The sequence below is a fragment of the Lytechinus variegatus genome, chromosome 12 (genome assembly GCF_018143015.1).
Source record: "Lytechinus variegatus isolate NC3 chromosome 12, Lvar_3.0, whole genome shotgun sequence".
Lineage (NCBI taxonomy): Eukaryota > Metazoa > Echinodermata > Echinoidea > Temnopleuroida > Toxopneustidae > Lytechinus > Lytechinus variegatus.
In genome coordinates this window covers 16256413-16278249 of record NC_054751.1, presented here as the reverse complement: position 1 = coordinate 16278249, position 21837 = coordinate 16256413, and the positions used below count along the sequence as shown (strand labels likewise).

General features: G+C 35.7%; 1 protein-coding gene across 5 annotated transcripts in view; it reads left to right on the top strand.

Annotated features, from left to right (window-relative positions):
- The first annotated feature begins 3479 nt into the window (after positions 1-3479).
- Positions 3480-21837, top strand: part of LOC121425004 (LIM domain-binding protein 2-like) — an 83933-nt gene continuing 65575 nt past the window's right edge. For 2 of the 5 annotated variants that reach the window (XM_041620924.1, XM_041620923.1), the window contains exons 1-2: positions 3481-3640; positions 15249-15497. In XM_041620924.1, the coding sequence (XP_041476858.1) occupies positions 15442-15497 (56 nt within the window). In that variant the 5' untranslated portion in view covers positions 3481-3640; positions 15249-15441. Of the gene's footprint in view, positions 3641-15248; positions 15498-21837 lie in introns of all 5 variants that reach the window. The other 3 variants (XM_041620925.1, XM_041620922.1, XM_041620921.1) reach the window with 2 other exon arrangements.

Sequence of the window (21837 nt, the reverse complement as noted above, 5' to 3'; positions counted from 1 at the left end):
CAACCCATACAAAGGACGTATCTCTGCCCCCCCCCTGACGAGCTTGTCAAATTTTTCGGCGAACGGTTTTGCCCCCCCCCCTGTGGAAAATCCTAGGTAAGCCACTGGATGGGCCCTTTTTTTTTGGGGGGGGGGTCTCACATTGATTTTTCATTATTATATTTTAAATGAATAACATAAAAGACTTTAGTAAAGAAAAAAACACACCAAAAACGCAAACATTCTGCATTAAGTGGAGTGTGCATGTCAAAATAAAACTTTACAAAAATTATATAGTGGTAAAAATCTTTGTATATCAAACAAAATACTTTGTTGCAAACTCCAAAAGACAAATAACGAAAGTCATAAAATCAAACAAAGGATTATAAAAAAAAATAATCTCAAAATCGCAATATTCTTTTCCTCGGACTATAAACAGCGTTTTCTGACGGTAGGCCTATTTTGTTGTATGAAAGCATGTTTAGTCATAAATGCAACAAAGTATTTGAAGGGGAGGGCAAGCCAACCTAAACGTGAAAAGTACGTCATTCAAATTGAGTTGCATGCAGGGGCAACAAGGACTTACACGATCAAGCTCTTTTCTTCTTCTTTTTTTTTTTGGTTCGCCTTTTCATCACTACTTGAAAAATTACACACCTACCCTTTATGGGTGTCACTCCTTTATTAGGGCATATTAATGATGAACTGAACCTTTGGTTAGGTAAAAAAAAATGCATCAACGTCATCGATTTTTAAAATGCGAGAGAGCGAAACTACGGGGGCGCAAATAGATCTTTATCATTATAATTTTTTTTGGGGGGGAGGTGTTTATTCAATATTTGTTGTACCGAGGGCAGGAGGTCATAATCTAACAACTAATCTTCAAATGAAAATCAGTGAGCTCACAATGCTCGTTCGTCTGACTTCTGTTGAAATATTTTTTAAACTCTAAAAATAACACTTGGGAAAAGGTTATTATTTTACTTCAAGTAAAAATTGTCAAGTTTTTTCTTACCGTGGTTCATGATTTGCATTTTGCAGTTATTTTACATGAATATAATAAGTACTTCATAATTTTATACCACAAGGCAATTTCAAATGATTATAAATGATGGCCACAATGTATATTGTTCTGAATATTTACATTTACCTGAAAATTCCACCAAAATATTATTTGATAAACGTTAGTCACTGAATGTATCCAGTGGCGTACCTGGGATTTTCCACGGGGGGGGGGGCAAATTCGTCCGCCCAAAAATTTGACAAGCAAAAAAAAGGTCTTCAACCACAAATATAGGATTTCGTACCAGACAAAAAATTGACAAGCAAAAAAAAACTCCCCCCCCCCGTTGGTTAGCTAGTGAATATATCTCTAGAAATCCAATAAAAATAGGTATAACATGCACAGAAAAGAAATACCACCATTGAATAACAAGGGAAATTAGAAAAAATTAGTTAGTCTATACATATCATTATAATTAATATTATTGATATTATCACATTTTCTTTACATTTTTGTCACTCATTCGTTGGAACTTTTGATAATTATTTTGTATAGTGCTTTTTAGATTGTCTACCGTCACCCCTAATTGTACATTAATTTGTAATTGTTTATACCTTACAGGGGCGTGCCTCCCATATTAGCATGGCTTCTAGACAAGCCCCTCCATTCTTTTTCTTTTACTGAATTAGTTTACCTCAGTTCCCGCTTTCATTTCTATTTTTTTAGCGTACTATCACGATTGATAATACTTTACTATGTGACATTGAGTGATTTTAATATGTAAAAAAAATGATAACAACACCCCTGGGAAAGGTTAATTTTTGCTCATTTCTATTTGTTCCGTTCATATTCACACCCCATAATGCAAGTCAGACAACAGAATAGCCAATCTATCTATCTATCTATCTATCTGTCTGTATGTCTGCCTGTCCATCTGTCTGTTTGTCTGTCTGTCACTCTGTCGGCCTGCCTGTCTGTCTGTCTGCCTCCATAAGGGTATGTTTCACGACATTGACCTATCTTTTTGATACATTTTCCTTGATTCTTTTTTTTTTGGTTTTAATTCTAAACGGATTTTCTAGACTGAATCTTACAGCGGAAACCATGATGTATTTAAAAATAATTTATTTCAAAGCAGCGGGAATGACAGTGACGGATCCATGGACCTATGATCCAGCTAGGGGCACATCCGACCAGTGCCCCCTCCCCTTGAGAGACATAGAAACATATTTTTAGGGGAATATGTCGTGCAAACGCAAGTGAGGACCTTTTTTTATTTTTATTTTATGTTGTTATTTTTTTTGGGGGCCTGTCAAACTTTTCCTGGAACAAATCGACATCCATTGAGTGGGGAAAACCTTTCTTTTTCGTCATTTTTTTTCCTGATATAAATAATCATTGATTAGGAGTAAAGATTTTTTTTGCTCTTTTTTTGGAGGGGGGGGGGGGTTGTTCATAGGAAATCCTATATCCACCCGTGTAATAAAAGTATTATCATTATTATTATTTTACTCAAAGATTGATTGGGATGCAAAACTATAACTGTCTATACAACATTAACTACTCATTTTTAGTCAAGTTTATCCATTATTTCTTTTTGTTAACTTCTTGGATATTGTCAGTGATTTTGCTTAAAAAAGTAAAAGTAGATTTTTCAATGTGGGAAACAATGTAAAAAAAAATCTATTTTGGGATTTAATTACAAGATGACTGTTCAATGAGCTATATGTTCTTCTATTGTATTTTCTTGTATCAACAAGTTTCTGCTTTTGATTGATCCAAAATTAATCATGATTTATAAATCTACGCGAGTTTGTGTGGAATCCGAGTAGCACCACAATAATCTTTTAACTTTTGTTATAGGCATAACTGCATCAGATTAAAATAGCCCAGTACAAAGTAACAAACATAAGGTTATTGATATGTGTATAGTAGGCCTACATAGGTATCAAAGAGAATCACTTCCTCCGCCTCCTGCATGCCTCACCCCTCCCCCGAGCACATATATCTCTCCACGATGTGGAGAGATCAGTTCCCCCCCCGATTCCAGCACTGGCATATATCTCTGCATGCCCGTTGGTGCTGTACCAATATCTTAGTGGTGGTGCAGGTGGCCTCACTTTATTTTGCTATAATCAAAATTACTTTTGCATTGAATCTATCTGTCACCAATATAAGTTTGGTTATTTTACATTTTTGCGGCTGAACTTCACCTGTACCTATTCTTTTACAGATCGACTGTTGTCATGAATTTTAACGTTAGTGCTTGTTCGATGTGATAATCAGTGGTAGTCTCACTGAATATATTAAATTGTTACATTGTACATATCAAAACCCCCGGATCAAAACAAAAATGATTTAGACTCGGCTGTGAAAAAATACGAATCGTCGATCACCCCTTTAAATTTTTAACTAGTCTTTATACCCAGTTGTTTGTTACTCAAACGTACTTCGAAATGTTGCAATAATATGTACGAGTATACATGCATAAATACGAATATGACTTGAAAGCAACTAAGCAATTATGTCGGCTTCGGGTAGAGTCCTCCTGTAAAACAGTGGTGTTCCTGTGAGAGAAACAAGCATGATTATCGAGTTTCAGAAGTGTTTTCGTAGGCGAGAGGAATGTATATCCATTGACATTGACACTTATTATTGGTAAGTTTCATTTTGGTGTCAATTTTTCCCGAATTGATGTCGAAAATACGTGACAAATGAGCCCGTACATTTGATGGCAGTGCGTGGGTCTATGCGCCCTCTGCATGCAAATCGTACACGGCTTCTGAAGGCGAGGGCACCGCTCGACACCCATGTCACGTCTGTTCGTTGCTGCTGTTGTACGCGGTATGTAGTCGGCTTGATCTGACTCGCCTAAAACTAAGTACCAGGCCGAAGCCCGTGGCTTGGTTGGAGTTGGTCGTTCGCTACGTGTGTACTCGATTCGACAGCCAAAAACTTTGTATTTACATGAGTATTGCATGTGTCTTGAATTATGGAGATTTTTTATCTAGATACTGTGCAGCTAACCCGGCCAGGGACGGACTAGACAGCTGGCAGCCGTCTGTTTCGAGGAGTTTTATTAAACATTAAAAAAAAAAAATTCTCCTCGTACACACTTGTTCACTGCTACCACCCTGCCTGTGGGGAATCTACAGATAGGACTATGGTATGCCAATGTTGCACAGAGCTCAGAGCACACACTTTAAAAAATCATTAAAATATCACTTTTGTGACCAAAATTACTAATTTCCATACAGTTGCAATTTATTTTTCATTAGTAACTTAAGAATAATTTTTGTATTCACCAGAGCACTCAAAAACTTGAATTTGGGGTTTATTTTTGTGTACGCCCTCTTTTGGTGAAAAGTAATATGGCAAAAAAAAATTCATTTTTTGATCTCTATTTTTAATTAAGAAAAAAATGATTTAAAAAATCAAATTTAAATAAGAGCCAAGTTGTAGGAAAAATAGGTGTAATGAAAACTGTCAGTGTAAAAAAATCGAGCATTTGCCCCAAAGAAAAAGAGAAAATAAGCCAAACATTGCCACCCTTATTTTGCCACACATGGATATATAACTGAGAACAGGTTATATTATAACCTTGTTCATTGAATGAGTGCTCGTACACAGACGGCTCGCTATTGTGTAACCCAGGGGGGGCCAAGGACCTTATGTGTAATTGATCATACTCACCTGACTAGCGTGAAGTACCGTATGGGCACTAGTATTCAACCCGGCAGAATTCAAAGATTTTGACGTATTCCGAAAATATTTAGAAATTTGGAATTTATCTTCATTTCATATCTTTGTTTTTTCCAGGGTAATCTGTTGTCAGTATTTTCTTTATCAATCTGTCAACTGTATGTGCGTAAGATCAAATTATGCGGCGATGGCCTTTTGCACTGAATGGCACTAGTCTTCAACCTAGTGAGGATAGATAGAAAATCTCAAAAGGGTTTAGATTGCTAAATTAGATCTAGATCTACATGTATGTAAGTCTGTGGCTTTGATTAATTCCCTGTTTGGTCTCATCTCAAATGGCCTAGTCCATAGTCGGATGGCACGAGGGCAGATCGAGAGACAGGACCATCTTTTATCGCTAGGTTGAATACTAGTGCCAACGGATTGAATACTAGTGCCAAAAACCGTCGCCATGTAATTTGATCGCCCTCGCACACAGTCGACTGGTTGAAGAAAAAAATAACGGAAAAGGAATAATCATTTGCTCCATGAAATAAGATGGGTCTGATATTCAGGTAAATTCTATATTTCTACATATTTGAGAAAACTCTCCAAACGGGTTGAATACTAGTGCCCTTACGGTATGGTCAAAATAATTCTCCGAATAAATAGTTAAAACAGAAATCAAGCACTTACCACGATTATATGGATGAAGGTCTAACGAGTGGCAGTTTCCTGACATCTGGGCACAAACTGGAACCTCAAAAAAACGAAAAGTTCTCTCCTTCCCTGTCTCGATCGGCCACTTTTGTTATGAATCGTAAGTGTAAATTGTATTTTTTTTTTTCATATTTCAAGCAGAGCTTGTGTAGTGATTGGCAAACCTGCATGACTGCCAGGGCCCAATCTAAAAATGAAAATAAATTAAAGTAATTCTTGTCATGGGTAAATATATTTAGGTTCAAAATTACTCATATTCTTACTGGAAAATAATGTGAATATTGATTGATTATAATTCAAAAATTATTTGCGAATCCTATATAATAAGCATGAAATTTCAATTACATGAAGTATGATGGTGGGCCCCAAGTCTGCGCACCTAACAATTTGAGTTAAGATTTAACATGAATTTTGTCTTATTTCACAAAATCTTTTAGTTAATAATGTTCCTTATATTATAAGTGTACCAAATTTCGCATTAAAAAATGAAAGAAAATATAGGATTTTCATGAAAAAACCTCAGGCAGTCATTTTCAGATTAAAAAAAAAAGGTACCCCATGTTTGCGCACTCATTCACTTTGCACACGATTCAGGGATTTTGAGGAGAAAGGCTGCATTTTGAGGTCGTCACATGAAATGCTCTAAATTCATTATTTTTCCACCATTTTGAGTCAGATTTTTTTATGAATACCTGTCTATGTATTGCATGTGTAAAGTTCGTGCTCGTTGCGTATCTTCTTTTAGTAGAATCATGCAGATACGCGGGTGCGCAGACTTGGGAGACCGCGCAGACAAAGGGGAACTGACCATACTGAAAAATATGAGCCAATATTGCATGTTTCAGCAAGACTTGAAATAGTAAATTCATCAGGCCTCAAGTTTGTCAAATAATGAATGCGCCATGTTTACCTTTATTTGATTTTCATACCTGATAATTTAATTTCTGATGTTCTATCATTTTTTAATACCGGCTTTGAATGACTTTAGAAATTGATGAGCTCCACAAGGGAGTGATGTGACCAGTATGTAAACATCATTTGTCGTGTCAGATATCATTGAGTGTAATGGCCTTACTGAATATTTGCCTACCCACATGTGCAACTACCATAAACCACATTTTGGTAACCATGGATATAAAGCTGTAATTCTCTCCCTACTTAAGCATTGTTTTTGTTTTTGTCATTTGGTTCTGTTCTGGTAATTGTGTGTTTAAGTCGATGAGTTGATCGCTGGAAAGGACATTTGAACATCACCCAAACATGTGCACCTGTAGGTTACATCTTGTAGAAAACTGCAGTTAAATAAAGGCTAGGTCCACCTATGAATAATTGATTTGAATAAATAGAGATAATTAGCACTGAAAATTTCCATTAGAATTGTGTGTGTGAGATTGAGTTTTTACAGGCCAATCATTCACAAATGATAATTTACCCCAGGGACCGACCTTAGATGTTACCATCCTAAAGACATGACCTAGGCCTGAATCTTTGATCCCTCCTCAATTTTTATCTTCTTTATAATAGCTTCTTATGTAATGTACTTCGATTACAGGTGCATGCCACAATGCCAAGATAGATTGGATGTATAAAAGTACATGTAAGAAATTACTTGGTATCTTCAAATTTCACTTGCATAATGACTATTAATCCTGGAGGGAACTGATGTCACACATTTTTGTATTCAATACGAAATACAAAAATTCAATTTCAAAGATTGTTTTTTGTTAGGATAAAGAGGATCTCCTCTAGGTCAAGGCAAGTCGTAAGAATGATAATTTTACTTTTTCCATGAGTAATATGTACATGTAGGATCACTCTTTTGTGCAAGTGAAATGAGTGCAACATACATGTACGTACCGTGATATTCTCATTTTGCATTTGATTTGCAATTTTGCATGTTCTTTTCAGTATAATCCTTGTTTAAGAGCTGTGTATTTTTGTTTGGGTTGACTAAGACCCTCGTTACAACAGAAAATTGCTGGCCCGGGGCCTGCCATGGGTAGGATAGAAAAAAGATGTAAACACGTTCAACCAACTTTTATACATGTAGACCACCTTTTAGTGAACCTAACCGAGACCACCTCCAGAGGTAGGCTCAGGCTGGACTAAGGGCAGGCTACTGGCCACTGATTCGTAGATGTAAACGCAAACATACATGTACTTCAAACCTATCTTTGTCCACTTGCACTTTGCAGTAGTTTGCAGCACAGACCCCAGTTTGCCAAAAGTGGGGTAAATTTTACTTCAGTATGAGGAGAACTAGGATTATGAAGTGTACTCGCTGTAGCTACTGCATACATGTATTTATTGTCCAAATTATTGACGCAGATTGTCTGCATTTTGCAGTCCTTGAGTTTATAAAAATTAAGATTACATGTGCCTTCAGACTGAATATACAGTATGAAGTGGTCACGAATTTGAAACCTACTTGCGAATTGACATAAATTCCTGTGACCGATTGGGGGAATTGAATATACGTACATAAACTCCATGATAAAGGCCACATGAAACTTAGCGAGTTGTCTTGTGGATCTTCTACCATCGCGAGTAAATTACTTGCGATGATACTAATGTGAATGCAGTGATCCAAAACTTGCGATGTTTTGTTTAAATTTTGTGCGTTGCCAATAGGCAAAGCAAGCTGGATAGCACACTCATGTGCAAAAGACCGCAATGTTTTTACGGGTCCAGATCGCAATGTTTTGCTCCAGTGTGAATCAAGAGGAGGAAAGATCATGATGAGCTCGCGAGTAGAATCATCACAATCTTTCAAATAAGAATTGCCCTAATGCTGTGATGTAAACAGGTTCATACTGTACGGACCAGGTCCGTTCATGAAGCTAATCCACCTCTCATCAAGATTGCAACTAGAATCAGGCCTGCCACAAGTCAGCAGTTTTCCAGATGTAAAATGGGTCTCACATGTATAAACTGGACTTGAGTCTTGACCATAAGTTTTGAAAGCAGTGGAAGTGCGTGCTAATGAAGCACTGTTTTTTTTTTATTGCGTTACATGTACTGTATATTGACTTGTGTGAGTTTAAGATAAAGGATTAGAGTTTTCAGGAACCAGATCCTTGAATGCAAGTCTGGGAATGGATTGATTATCGTTTTACAACATGAATTCTGATCAGATACCAATTTAGTTTGTAAATGTTCATTTTGTTTTTAATAATATTTACATATATATCTCTAGGCTCCACATTAACTTTTTTGGTGGTGGCCCGTTCGGGCCACCAAAACCTTCAAATAATTTTTTTTGGTGGCCCACTAATAAGGTTTGGTGGCCCGAAAAATATAAAGAAAAACATTAATTAAAATGAATAAAACAAACTGAAATATTCTGCAATCACTAACACGTACCACTATTCTTTGTACATCTTGTATGTAAATCGTGCTTGCTGTTATTTTACTTTGCTTAATTTGTGGTAATATATATTGTTCCCAGGTTGTGTAGATTTTTAATCTCCGTATAGACACATACTCATAATGGTAAAGTAAATAAATAGTGCATACATGTATATCAAACTCAGATAGATTTACAAAACAATGATTTTTCTTTTCTTCCTTTGATTGTAAAACCTAGATTATGCAGGCCCCAAATCCAGTTTATTTTCTCTTTTCCAGCATATTATAGCAGGAGAAAATCACATGCTGCAGAATTAGAACAATGTGTAAAAGGGGGAAATAAACAAAAATAATTTTTAGAATAGTATATTGAAAAAAGAAAACAAAAATTGTAAAAATGAATACGGTAAGTGAAATAAAACAAAAGAAAAAATGAAGAAAGAAAAAAACAAAGAACAGGTCATAAAAAAAAAATTGAGAAAAAACAAAAGAAAATTTAAGAAAAATAAATAAAACAAAATTATCAAAAAATGGGGAAAATTATTATTATTCAGTAGAAACATGATCTTTAATCAGGCATTTTCAAAGGGAATGGGTATAAATGGTTTAATCACTGAAAAAAATGAAAGAAAAAAATAAAATGGCAAGTTATCTGGAAAAAACAGTGAGAAAATTCCTTCCCTATATTTGACAAAATGATGGAAAAAAATCGCATGTCGTATCAATGAAATGCCTTCCCAAAGTATTTACTTCCTTAAGAGTGGTTTAAGAAGTCATTTGTAAACAAGAAAGAAAGAGCGGCCTATTTATTTTTGGCTCAAAGAGACACAGCTTCGAAATAAACCAAATATCAACATACATACAAATGCACATATGGGACTGTGATGTACTCACCTATGTGTTTTATGTGTATTAATGCATTTGGAAATCGGTCTTTTTGAGTCAAAAGAGAGGTCATAATTCCTCCTTTTAATGCTGCAATTAATCAGGTTTCAGTAACATGGACTGTAGAAGGGCATTTCATTGGTGTAAAATGTGACTTTGACGTAGATTTCCAAAGTTCTGGGGAAGATTTCTTAGCATTGGCAGTAACATTTCGTATCGTAGCTCCCTAGGTCTGAATAGTCTGCTCGTGCACAGCTAGCTGCATTGGTTTCATGCATGCAAAGCTCAGCCAGACAGCCCGCACGGCCGGCTATACTGTATGCTAGCTGTAGGCCTACATACTGTCATGACTATGCAATCTTTGTGTGTGTGTATTTGTGTGTAGATTAACAAAAAAGGCGCATGACGAATTGGCTTGCAATTTTAACTGTAGAAGGTTGATAAATGCATGCAAAATCGGGAGAAAAATTGCACTACTTTGAAAATTATTGGTTGCCCGATTCGGGCCACCAAAACTTAACATTTTTTCAATAATGGTTGCCCGAGATGAATTTTTGGTGGCCCCGGGCCACCGGGCCACCGCTAATGTCGAGTCTTGTATATCTACAGTGTATGTTTGTTGTTATAAATAGGAAATTATGGTAGACTAGATAATTAATACAAGGATGAACTCTGTTGCATTACAGTTGAAGTACTTTTTCCTACATGTTTGCTGTAAATGCAAAATGATTTTGAAAAATGTAATAACACAGTAAATACATGTACACATTTGCTCTTCTACTCTACATGTACAAGTAGATCCTCTTTAATAGACACAAAACAAGTGTGAAACTGAAACATATTGTTATTAAAGCTTTCAGTTCGTTACTAAAATTAACATGCATTAAAATTCAGGTTACTACAAAAAGGAAGTTCCTTTTCAAATGTAGGAAATGCCATTGAGGGTCATTGTTAATTCTTTGACATTGCCTATAATTACAGAGGTTGATGGTTGCACAGTACATGTATGTCTTAGAGTTGCTCTCAAGTCCTGGATATTATACTCACGTAATGTCTTGTTTACTTTGTTGTGGAAGATTGAACAAACTATTATGATTAATGAAATAATAACAGTGGAGACTGAGACTACATGTACATGTAGTACAGACTACATACAGTATTTGTGCGATACTGCCAAAATTGGGGAAAAAATGAATTTGGAGTTGGACAAAATTTAACAATCATACTGTACTTTGCAAAGGTGAATAACAGACTTGTACATGTACTGTATATCTCTTGTACATGCATTTCTCTACATTTTTTGCTTCCAAGACAAGTGAAATGTCACTGCAAATGAGTAATTAATTTTTCGATTATTGATCAGTGCAAACAGTAGGCCTGCATGTGTACTGTACATGAAGATGTAAAGATTTAGAGTTTTCCAAGAGGAAAAAAAAAGAAATTGTGGGCCGAAATAGATTTTAGCCCTCCTCCCCCCTACCCTCCCCATCCCAAAATGTCTAAATTACGTGTAGCTTTCAAGTGTAAATTTTAATACACAAAAGGTCTGGTTTCTCAATGTGTTTTAAAACATTTGGAATGACCAGGGGTAGGAAGAGAATATCCCCAGCAAAGAAATGGTTTCCATGAGGAAACCTGTTTGTGAATGCCATTTTCATTCTCATAGTGATTCTGTGATCAGTCTTTACCTTGAGTTTGATGTTCAACATGGTAATAATATGAAAATGTACTGTACAGCACCTGTAAACATGTACTGTACATCCACATCAACCCAAGTTTCCAATACAAGATCAGTGCACAGTGCCTATGTAGCCACACAATGCACAATCGTCTCTTCGCACATTTTTTCATAGGCCCATGCTGACTCTGCTGATCGACAGTGTAGCTTGAACTGCAGACAGACTTGATGCACATTACTTATTGATCCACTTTGGAGGGTAGGAGAAAGAAAAACATGTTGTTCATGTAATATTCAAAAGCATACTGTTTATTTGAAAATTTTAACAGACAAAATTTGAGTAATAGATATCCATACAGGGCTTGACATAAATTAGGACGGGTCATCTACATGGGCTACTAAAATTTAGGCACGGCCACCCAAAATTGGATGATCAGGACTTTTTTCTCTCTCAAAGCTATGAAAATTCATAGGGAAGGAACTTTGTAAAAATTGTTCAAAAGGGAGACATTCAGTTTCAATACTTTTTCCAACCATTTTATCATCATCTATTGTCTGTACATGCATGAACCTGCATGTAGTACATGTAGGTCCATGTACATGTAAGCATGAGAATCTGTGTTCAACCCATTTCTCATACTTCCATGATGCGCAAGTGTGGTGGTGATGGTGGAGAAGCGGTGATGATATTAGAGTGTTGAATTGATTGTGGGGGAGGTGGATGCACGGCGCACTGTACAGTGTAATGCATCAGTGGTTTACGTAGATGACCAAGGGGTCACTCGCATTGTTTAGATTGATGACTCAAGGCTAAAAAATGATATATTCAATATGGAACCAAAACTACATACATGTACATGGCACTGAATGGGATCACATGAAAGGAAAGAAAATGGAGAAATCAGGAAGACATAATTTATATAGTACATGTACATGTACACCAGGGAAAAGAATTACACAGAGGTTTGGGTGATTTCACCCCTGAATTGCTCAAAAGAGCCCTGGAAAATATAAACAAGAGCTACAGAAATCCCTTTTTTTGTGCAATGTTAAAGCTACAGACATGTATGTAATCAACTACATTGCAGATTTACATGTAGGCATTAGGTCCAAGAGTATATGTGAACCTGTTCACATTTGTCCAAAATGCATGCCTGGTAGTGCTGCATAAATTCTTTTTTTCTGTCTTGATAGTCAAGAGTCAGTTCACATCTGCATTAGATATCCACATGTTAATGCATAATCTTTCCCTGCCGTATTACCTACAAATAAGCAGGACTTTTTAATACTTGCTTTATAAAAAGTGCCTACATGGACATATTTGTTGAACTTGTATTTCTTTTATATACATGTATGAATATGATTGCATGCATCCACATAGCATGATTCTCACCATTGTGTTGATTACCAAAAATAAACTTGGTTTTTTAAAAAGCTATTTGAAGTCACACTTTATGCATTTTTTAAAAAAATATAAACATCACATGTAGGTGCTAATGAGTTCATATCTTTGGAAGATATGGTACATCTGTGTTATATGAATTTTGATTATGGTATGGGTATATAAACATGATTTATATGTGTAAAATGAGTTTATGTATTGAGAAATAACTTCGAGATGCTTTTATCAAAATGCAATATACACCCGTTTTTCACTGGAATTAAACTAAAGTCCTGGTACATTACATGTAGTTCACATTTTGTGCAAAAAATCACTAATTTTTTATTTTTTACGAGATCTGTCATGGCCAAATTCCATCTTTTACTCTAAATGTACCCACTATTAAGTCAAGTGAAGGCATTCTTGTTTTATACCTGTATGTAGCTTTGAGGCAATTATGTTTTTTAAACCCTCCTTAAATTAATATTCAACTCTTTTTGTTTTGGATATGGTTCTACGTTTTGTTGCCTCAACACCATTTTGTAACTCATGTCGATATATTCAGAGTCCTTTTCATATTGTAATACAGGCTTGCATGAATATATTTCTGCAACCCCTGGAAATGTCACCATTGCTGCTTTGTTTCTGGCTGCATATATACCCTAACTCTGCATTCAGACGGGTTATTCAGACTAAGGAATAAATGGTTTGGCTGCATTGAAAGATATACATGTACATGTATGTACCTGTGCAAGTACATGTACGTACAAGAAGGGATTTGAGTTATATTTTAAGACATTTTTTTTTCTGAATGACAATACATGTAACATAATTTTTATTACAATTTGTGTGTGGGTTAAATGAAACAGATGGAGAGAATGTGCATTGTCTAATGAGAATGTTGATTTGTAAAAATTCTATTAAGTTACAAATGCAAGTAGCTCTATGGCTTATATCCCGAGTGTGAACTGATCGATGTAGATTACCCCCAAAGGACCCCACGGATGATGGTACATCTGCAACAGGCCAGTGTCGCAATGCGGGGTTCGAAATGTCTGGTAAGGCCCTGACTCCATCAGCCCAAGTTTTAAATTTCATCCTGCTACATGTATTGGTAAATTCTTAAGCCAAAGTTAGGATGTGAACACATCTAATCCTCTGATCATAATAGGCAAGAACTGCTGCATCAGAACACTTCCGAATAGCATGTTCATGTTTCTCTAGAAAGTGATAAAGTTTCCCCTCTCTACCGACTACCTTTCTCTTCCACAATTTCTTCCCACTCTTTATATACTTTGTTCCTTATACATGTATATATGTATGACGTTTCATTGCAAGGTTCAGCGTAGATTTCATCTGGTCTAAATTGGGCTATGGGATAGAGAAAAGAGAAAGCTCCTGAAGCAAATTTCCCTCTCCCAAATCAATTCAAAGTGCACTGGTTGGGTGATCATCGTAATAAAGGTCTGAGGGAAAAGCACTTCAGACTTCGGTATAGTCTGTGGTGTTGAGCCATTGTTTTAGCAACGATCCCAGGGTGCTGAAAGTACAGTTGGTGAATTTATATCAGAATCGGCAATGATTTTCATTGAGTCTGTTTAAAACAAAACAAAAAACAACAACAAGTGACGTATCCAAGCGGATGGAACTCATTTATTACTATGTTCGAGATACCGCTCTACAAAATATAGTTCTCAGAATTTCTGTTTTTGTGCTAGTTTTCTGAAACCATGTAGCATACTGTCTTCTAAAGTCTGTCTTACAAAACTACCTTTTGGTATGTTTTCATTTCAAAGGGATAAAAGGATGAAAGAGTATAAAGAAAGGAATATTGTTAAAATGAAGGAAACCATGGTTTGTGATAACGTTAATTTATAATCCTATACTGACAGTAGTTTTAAATTTACATAGATACTGTAAATATCACTGTGTTTTATGTCCACTGATATTTTTCACTCTCACGCTATGAATTTGTTCAAGGTGTTGCATCTTATCATTCTACGAATTAGGTCCATGTCATCCTGGTTATATTTCTTACCCTTGATAACCAGTCCCCTGGCCAATGACTGATACATGTAGACCCCCTATGTTTGACCAATTTATGGCCTATAGTATCCCTATACTTACATGTAAATATTTATTTCTATTTTTTTCACCCAATTTTTCATTTCAAAGTTCAAACCTTGAAGGGGTACTCCAGGTTCAAAATAATATGGTTTGAACAGATAACAATAAATCAGACAAACAAAACACTGAAAATTTGATCAAATTCATACAAGGTATAACAAAGTTATGACATTAAAAAAAAAAAATTACATTATTTTGGTGAAACTGTTCTATGCATGTCTTCATGAATATTCAATGAGCAAAATTGATGATATTATATTTTATGATCTAAATATGGTTATTCAAATTTTTTTCCAGGAATTAAAATATTGGATTGACAATCTATTCAAGGCATAAATATTGATTGCTTTTTACTTATTTTAAAGTTATGATTTATTGTATAAATTGCAGTTTGTCTTTGACCTGAAGCTGTTTATATATGAATTTTTAAATCTCTTTGTCCACAGATAATTCGTCAACCTCACCCTTTTCCCCCCAACTGAGAGAACATTCCATCTTAACCTGGCGACGACAACGCACGGCTCCAAGATTGGGCTGCAATCCAAAACACCAAACGAAGAGTTTGTCCTGCCAGCGTTCCCGCCGGAGCAAAACCCAGCCCTGGACGGACCGGGGGACAGACCAAGGTTCCCGTTTGGTATGCCAGCGCCGGGAATGCCGGTACCGATGGACGGACGCGATCATGGTTACGTGCCGTAAGTATTTATCCTCCATCTTTATGTATGACCAACTTGCAAGGGGTTCTCCACCCCTAATATTTACAGGTACAGACCATGTTTGAAATTTTGATCTGCAAGTGAGTTTGGAGTCAAGACTAGCACAAACTCAACTTATTCTTTGACCTTCCATACACAAGTCTCAGTCTATGACTAGGCTGTTTGCATACAATATTAGCAAATTGCTTCAATTCCTACTGTACAAATAAAGTTGATAAATATGAAAACAAAATGATATACAAAATAGAAAAATTGTATTCTTCAGAATGTTGAAAAATGTATTGAGTTACCATGGTTGGAAGTTTGAACTATTTAAGGGATGAGGCTGTATGCCAAGTAGTTGCTTTGTGATATAAAACTAACATTCTACTTCCTGCTCCAACAATTCAAATTGTTTGAATCTTCATGTAAGATTATTTGTGTAACTTCTTTTGATTTGAGGGAGAAATTACGGGTATACAGACAATATTTAAGTGAAAAAAATAGACACCTTAATACAGGGGATAGCTTTCCTTCTCTTCTTCACACCAATTTTATGTTTTACTTGTTAATGCAACTTTAGAATTACTTTACTATTTTGTCATCCAGTTTGAGGAATTTTCATACTGATAAATTGTTCTCTGAATAATTCAGCCAAACTTTGGTTTTGCCTTTGCGTTGAATTCAATGATGACAACTTTCAGTACATGTACAGTATGTCCCAATATGCAGTGTACCATCTTTTCTACAATGTACCTACATGTGTAAAAGAAGAATTTTCCATCTCTTGTGATGTCACTTCTCACAAGTAAGCACCGTAGCTGAACAGGTTGCTAAAGGACAAAAAAAATAAAGAACTGAGATTGCGGAGAGAGAGCGAGCGAGAGGAGTAATGAGCCAACGTCTTCATTACGTTCAGTTCATGCTAGGGTCATTGTGCGGTGAAGAAAAGGCCGGTTTCAATCTCCATCTCTTAGGTTAGCCGCCTGCTAGTGTTTTAGCCATCACTTTGATCAAATTTCCCATGTACATAGGGGAATTTTCTGAATTTCGTAGCCCTGTGTGTAATTGAGTTATCCCAAGGTGGGGGGGGGGGGGGGATGTATACACTATAGGTGTACACATGTGTATGACTCATGTATACTACATGAAAATAATTTTTTGTATGGGATTAGGATCATCTTAATACTAGAGAAAGGAAAGAAAATTAATTGACCTCATTTTCAAATTGGCAACATCAATGTTTTTTTGTACATGCTGAATTTTTTTTCTTCACTTCAAGTCCCAGAGAAAACGAAACCGATAGTTGTTGATGATTTATCATAATTTATAGACAAATTACATGTACATGTACAGTACCTATCATTGTAATTTGTTTAAAGCTTCTGAAAATCTTTTTCAAGTTGTAAAAGTCTGAAGGACTTTATTTCCTCCATTTGTTGTAATTTGTATAATTTGTATTGAACTATGATTTAGGGGGGCTGTTTTTTTCAGTTATAAATTACTCTTTGCCCCCTTGCATTTTAAAAAAATTGCTGTGTTTACAATTGTAGTACTCTTATTCTATAGGTTTCAGTCTTAAACAAGTTTTAAATATAAGAATTAAGAAATTAAATAAAACTGCAGCGTCAGTAATCAGTGCAAATCACAAGCAATCTTTGCATCCTCCTGTTCTGGGAGTATTGATGCAACAGCGCTCACATGGGTCTTAAAGGGAAACACAGATTCATTAGCTGTGACGAATATCTTCCTTCCCGTCAGAGGTAGGAATGAAATGAGAAATGTTGAAGGGAATTGGTTAGTCATATTTCTGGTTCCGAGGGTGCGTTTATACTTATTTTTTGAAAACAGAATCTGAGATTTGAGGCCATATATGGTAGATCAGAAACGCAGTCCATTGGAGTATTTTGTTATGTTTAACTTAAGTTTGATAGAAATTGCTTGTGGTGTATCAGGCAAGGAGTTACAGTACAGATTGCATGCTTTGGGTGATTTGTGTTATTAAGCTGCATGGTGTTGGTGTTGGTCCAATACCATACACATCACCAAATCTGAACAGATACTATTTCTTGGACTGGTGGCACTAGGTGTTTTAAAGCTACATGTTCAATGTTGTTGGCCTGTTCAGCAGTATGATTGAAATCATGTTTGGTTTGATGTATTAAAAAACAAATTATGAATGTTCTATCATTCGTGCAAAGAACAGAATACTTCATTCAGTGAAAGATGAAATTCACGACCCATATAACATGGCTCCTCCTTGTTGAATGGATCATTTCATCTTTCCCCTCGTGAAGTATTCTGTCCGTTCTCATAAACATTCATTATTTGTTTATCATGAAATATGTCAGAGTTTGAATCAATTTAACCTGTTGAAGACTCTCTAGATGTAAAATGCGTGTTAAACTTAAATACTGCATATTCAGCTATTTCCCAATGGGTTTTATGGAAGCAAGCAAGTTTTCACACTGATCATGATTTTCATTGCATTTTCTGACCCACCCCACGAACTTGCACAAAGGATAAACATACTATGAGACAGGTAGTGTTGGAGTTGGACCCTTGAATGTGTCGTCAGGTGATATGGCAGTGCAGATGGAAGAAAGAGGAAGCAAGGCTCACAGGTTTTTGAAAGCCCCAAGCAAAATGCAGGCTTTTGAGTGTGTTTGAGGGCAACAGACTATTTATATTCACATGCACGTGTACATGGTAGTATGTCAGTTCTTTTATTCACAATGGTCATTCACGATGAGATCGTGGACAGTTGTTTCACAGAAAGAAATAATGATGTTAAATCTTCATTTGTACAGTACCATCTATCTAGAAATACATGTAGCTATTGTAAAGCACACTGCATTACATGGGCTTAAAGGTATTGTTTAACTTTGTGACCAGCCGAATTAAAAAATTCTCAAACCAAGATGAAACATGTGTACAAGTGCATGTATTAGAACTGGTAAACCCTGAAAACAACCATTATTGAGAATGAAAAGCTAAAACTACAAGGCAAACCCTGATTTCATAAATAGGCGTGTTATAGATGCCTAAATAGTACACATAAGTGTATGGGATGAAATTAAGATGGTGTTTCTGGTCACTTTATATTTTCATTTTTGAAGCACTAAATAATCATTTTTGAATGCAATTTTTTCTGGGCTTCATTTTTGTAACATATCACAGACACAGGTGACAAGTGTGACCTTCTAGCTCAGATTTTTTTAAAGTCAAACCAATGTTAACCAATCACTTTAAGCTTAAAGTGCCCCTTAAATTACATGTATTAAGTTAAAGTAATTTATTTTGCCAGGTCCCCATTTTCCTCACCTGGATTGGATGCAGCATGATGTGGATACATTTCTTGCTGTATTAATACCATGGCTGGGATTTAAGCCCAGAATTGTCTTTTTGAGAATTAGAACCACTATTAAAACAGTGATGCCTCCACATGAAATGCTTCAATGTGATATGCCGTAAAAAGATTTTTTTTTTTCATTTTTGACACATCACTTAAAATGAGAGTTTTTTTTAATGATAATTAAAGTAATGAAAAATTGATAAATGCATTCATCACTGAGAACGCTTAAGATGTGACTTGTATTCTTTGATATCTTTGGGAAGGCTTTTCCACAATGCAGAACATTCAATAAGAGCAAATGATCCTTCCCTCAAATATAATTTTTTTGATGTCAATAGTCTAATAAGGATTTGATGACTTTGTATCATGATATTCCATGATTTTTTTTAGGTTAAAATTTTGTTGAAAAAAACACACAGACATTCAAATCTATTGTTCAGAAGAATTTAAAGAAGAAAATAGATAAATTTTGCGTAATATTGTTTTAACCATTTATTTGGAATTTCTCTTTGAATCCATTCTTGTGTTTATGCTGCAGTCAGCTCCTTTCGTTCTTTTTTTATGAATGAATGTGATAAAGTTAGTTTAGTTTTGGTGAGAGATGGGCAACGATTGAATTAAAGCACAGTACTGCTGACAGGATACCCCTGATAGACGGAAATCGGCCAGAATGTGTGGCAACAAACGATAAGAAGTCAAGCATGAGAAAAGGGGCGGGGCTTGGCATCATGGTCGCGTGGGGAAATGGCCAATGACAGGTCAGGAAGAACAAGGAGGAAAATGGTGGTCCTGAGCACACATGTGACAAATTTCCATTTGTCTAATAGCCCACTGGTCATAATTGAATCGTGAGCGCACTTAATTTGTAGTAGAGAGAGAGAAAAAAGATACTGTGATTGTTGTCATTGGTAAATGTACAGTAGCATGATACTGTGCATTGGCATCTGTGTACACTTAAAGTAGTCATTGAGATAAAAGGAGATTTATAATATAAAGAGCTACTGTTGTATCCTGATTTAAGTTCAACTTTTTTGTCCCAAAATTTGCACTTTTGTACCTTTTCCCCTTCCTCATCAAAATGGTCACAGAGAAAAACATGCTACGAGAAAGAAAGGCCTGAATTCCATTTTGTCGAATCCCACGACTTTCATCATAAAACAAGTACAATATCTTAATTGTTATGTCACGGACATGATCACAGATGTCGGCTTTACCTTTTACTTTCATTGACATAGGGTTTAGTACCACCTATGTGTAGTCTACATGTACATGTAGTTCTAGACAATTTCAATTGAATTCTATGCTCAGTCATATTGTACTATCCCATACGTGTGTACGCTCACTTGGCTTGGGCGTACGCACGCACGGGATATAACGATACGATGGAGAATAGAATTAAATTGAAAACGTCTAGAACTAGATGAAGTACCACCCCACACACCTCACTCAAATGGGACCCTTGACATGTAGATCTAGTGATCTTATACCCTTGCAAATTGGACCTTAAACACATAGTTTTCCTCACATGTTTTTTTTGGTCATGCATTGTATCCACTCTTCAATGGAAGAGGCCCCCTGATGTACATTCAATGAGATAATACCTGACTGGAAAATTGGATGAATGAATCAGTTAATAATGGTATTGTGGATAAAGAACACAAATGAATGGATAAATTGTATTTAAAATGACTCATTAAAAAACTCAATAATACTATAGTGAAGATGATATTCGTAGTTACTTACTCAAATTTTGTAACCTTATTTTCTGAAAATAAAGAAAAATATTAACATGGCTCCCTTTTTTCTACTGGTTCAACCTGTTTGTGTCGGACCAGTAGGTACCCAGTGTTTCAGTTTTTTACTGGTCTGTACCTAAAATTTACTGGTCCCTAAAAATAAAATAAAAAACATATTATTCTTTTTAATATTGCCCCCCAAAACATACAAACATAAGCCGGTGTCATGTGCTGATATTAATCGTTATGTGTTACCATCAGTTGTACTTGTTGAATGTTTGTACATACATGTACATGTACATGCCTGTTTATAAAAATAAAAATACATTTCCTGCCTTTTTGTACAAAGCGGAGATTCCGGCGATGTTATCAAATGAGCATTGGAGATGCATAATAAATCCACACCCCAACCACTATCTCTTCCCCTCCCTGGCACTACATCTCCATCAGAAGTGACCTACATGAACCCTAGCCTTGAGTCGAGACTACTGATGCAAGTAAAAATGGTGTTTGCATTGCGTTTATACTGTACACTGTACAAATGTAGGAAATGCACAGTACATATGTCATTATCGGCCTATATGTTGGTCAATCACTACCAAGTTCACATGTCATGTTTTTGTGTTTTTTCGCCATCCTCAACCCTCACATGGTGTATATATACAATATTTTGCATTTGATACAATTCTGTTTAAATGTATACAGTATGTAATACAACTTTAAAATTTCAGTATGTACATCACTACATGATGCAAATTAGCCCTCTCCACATGCTATTACATACATACGGCACTTAAGTTACAAGCAAGATTACTTTCACCACATACAATGTAAAAGTTGCATGTAGTATTTTGTATTTACAGAAGTTACCTAGATATAGTATTCTAATAATCACTGCTGTCCAGACAAGGTATTGTGAATATGTACCCCCCCAAAAAAAATCAAGCTGAAACCAGAAAAAAAACCAAACACGTGGGGCCCCAATGCCTCAGTAAGTTGCAAAAGAGGGAATACCCCCCCCATTCAAATTTGTTTCCTCCTTTTCATGGTAGATGTTTCTTTCTATTTGCTTGATACAAAAAAAATGACATAGGGCATACATTTTAGAAAATGAAGCCTGACTTTTCACTTAAAATACAGAAAAAAATGACGTAGGGCGTACAATTAAGAAAATGAAGCATGAATTTTTACTTACCTGTAATTTTTTGAGCAAGTTTTTAATAAATTCTCTTTCATTTCTTTTAGTGGA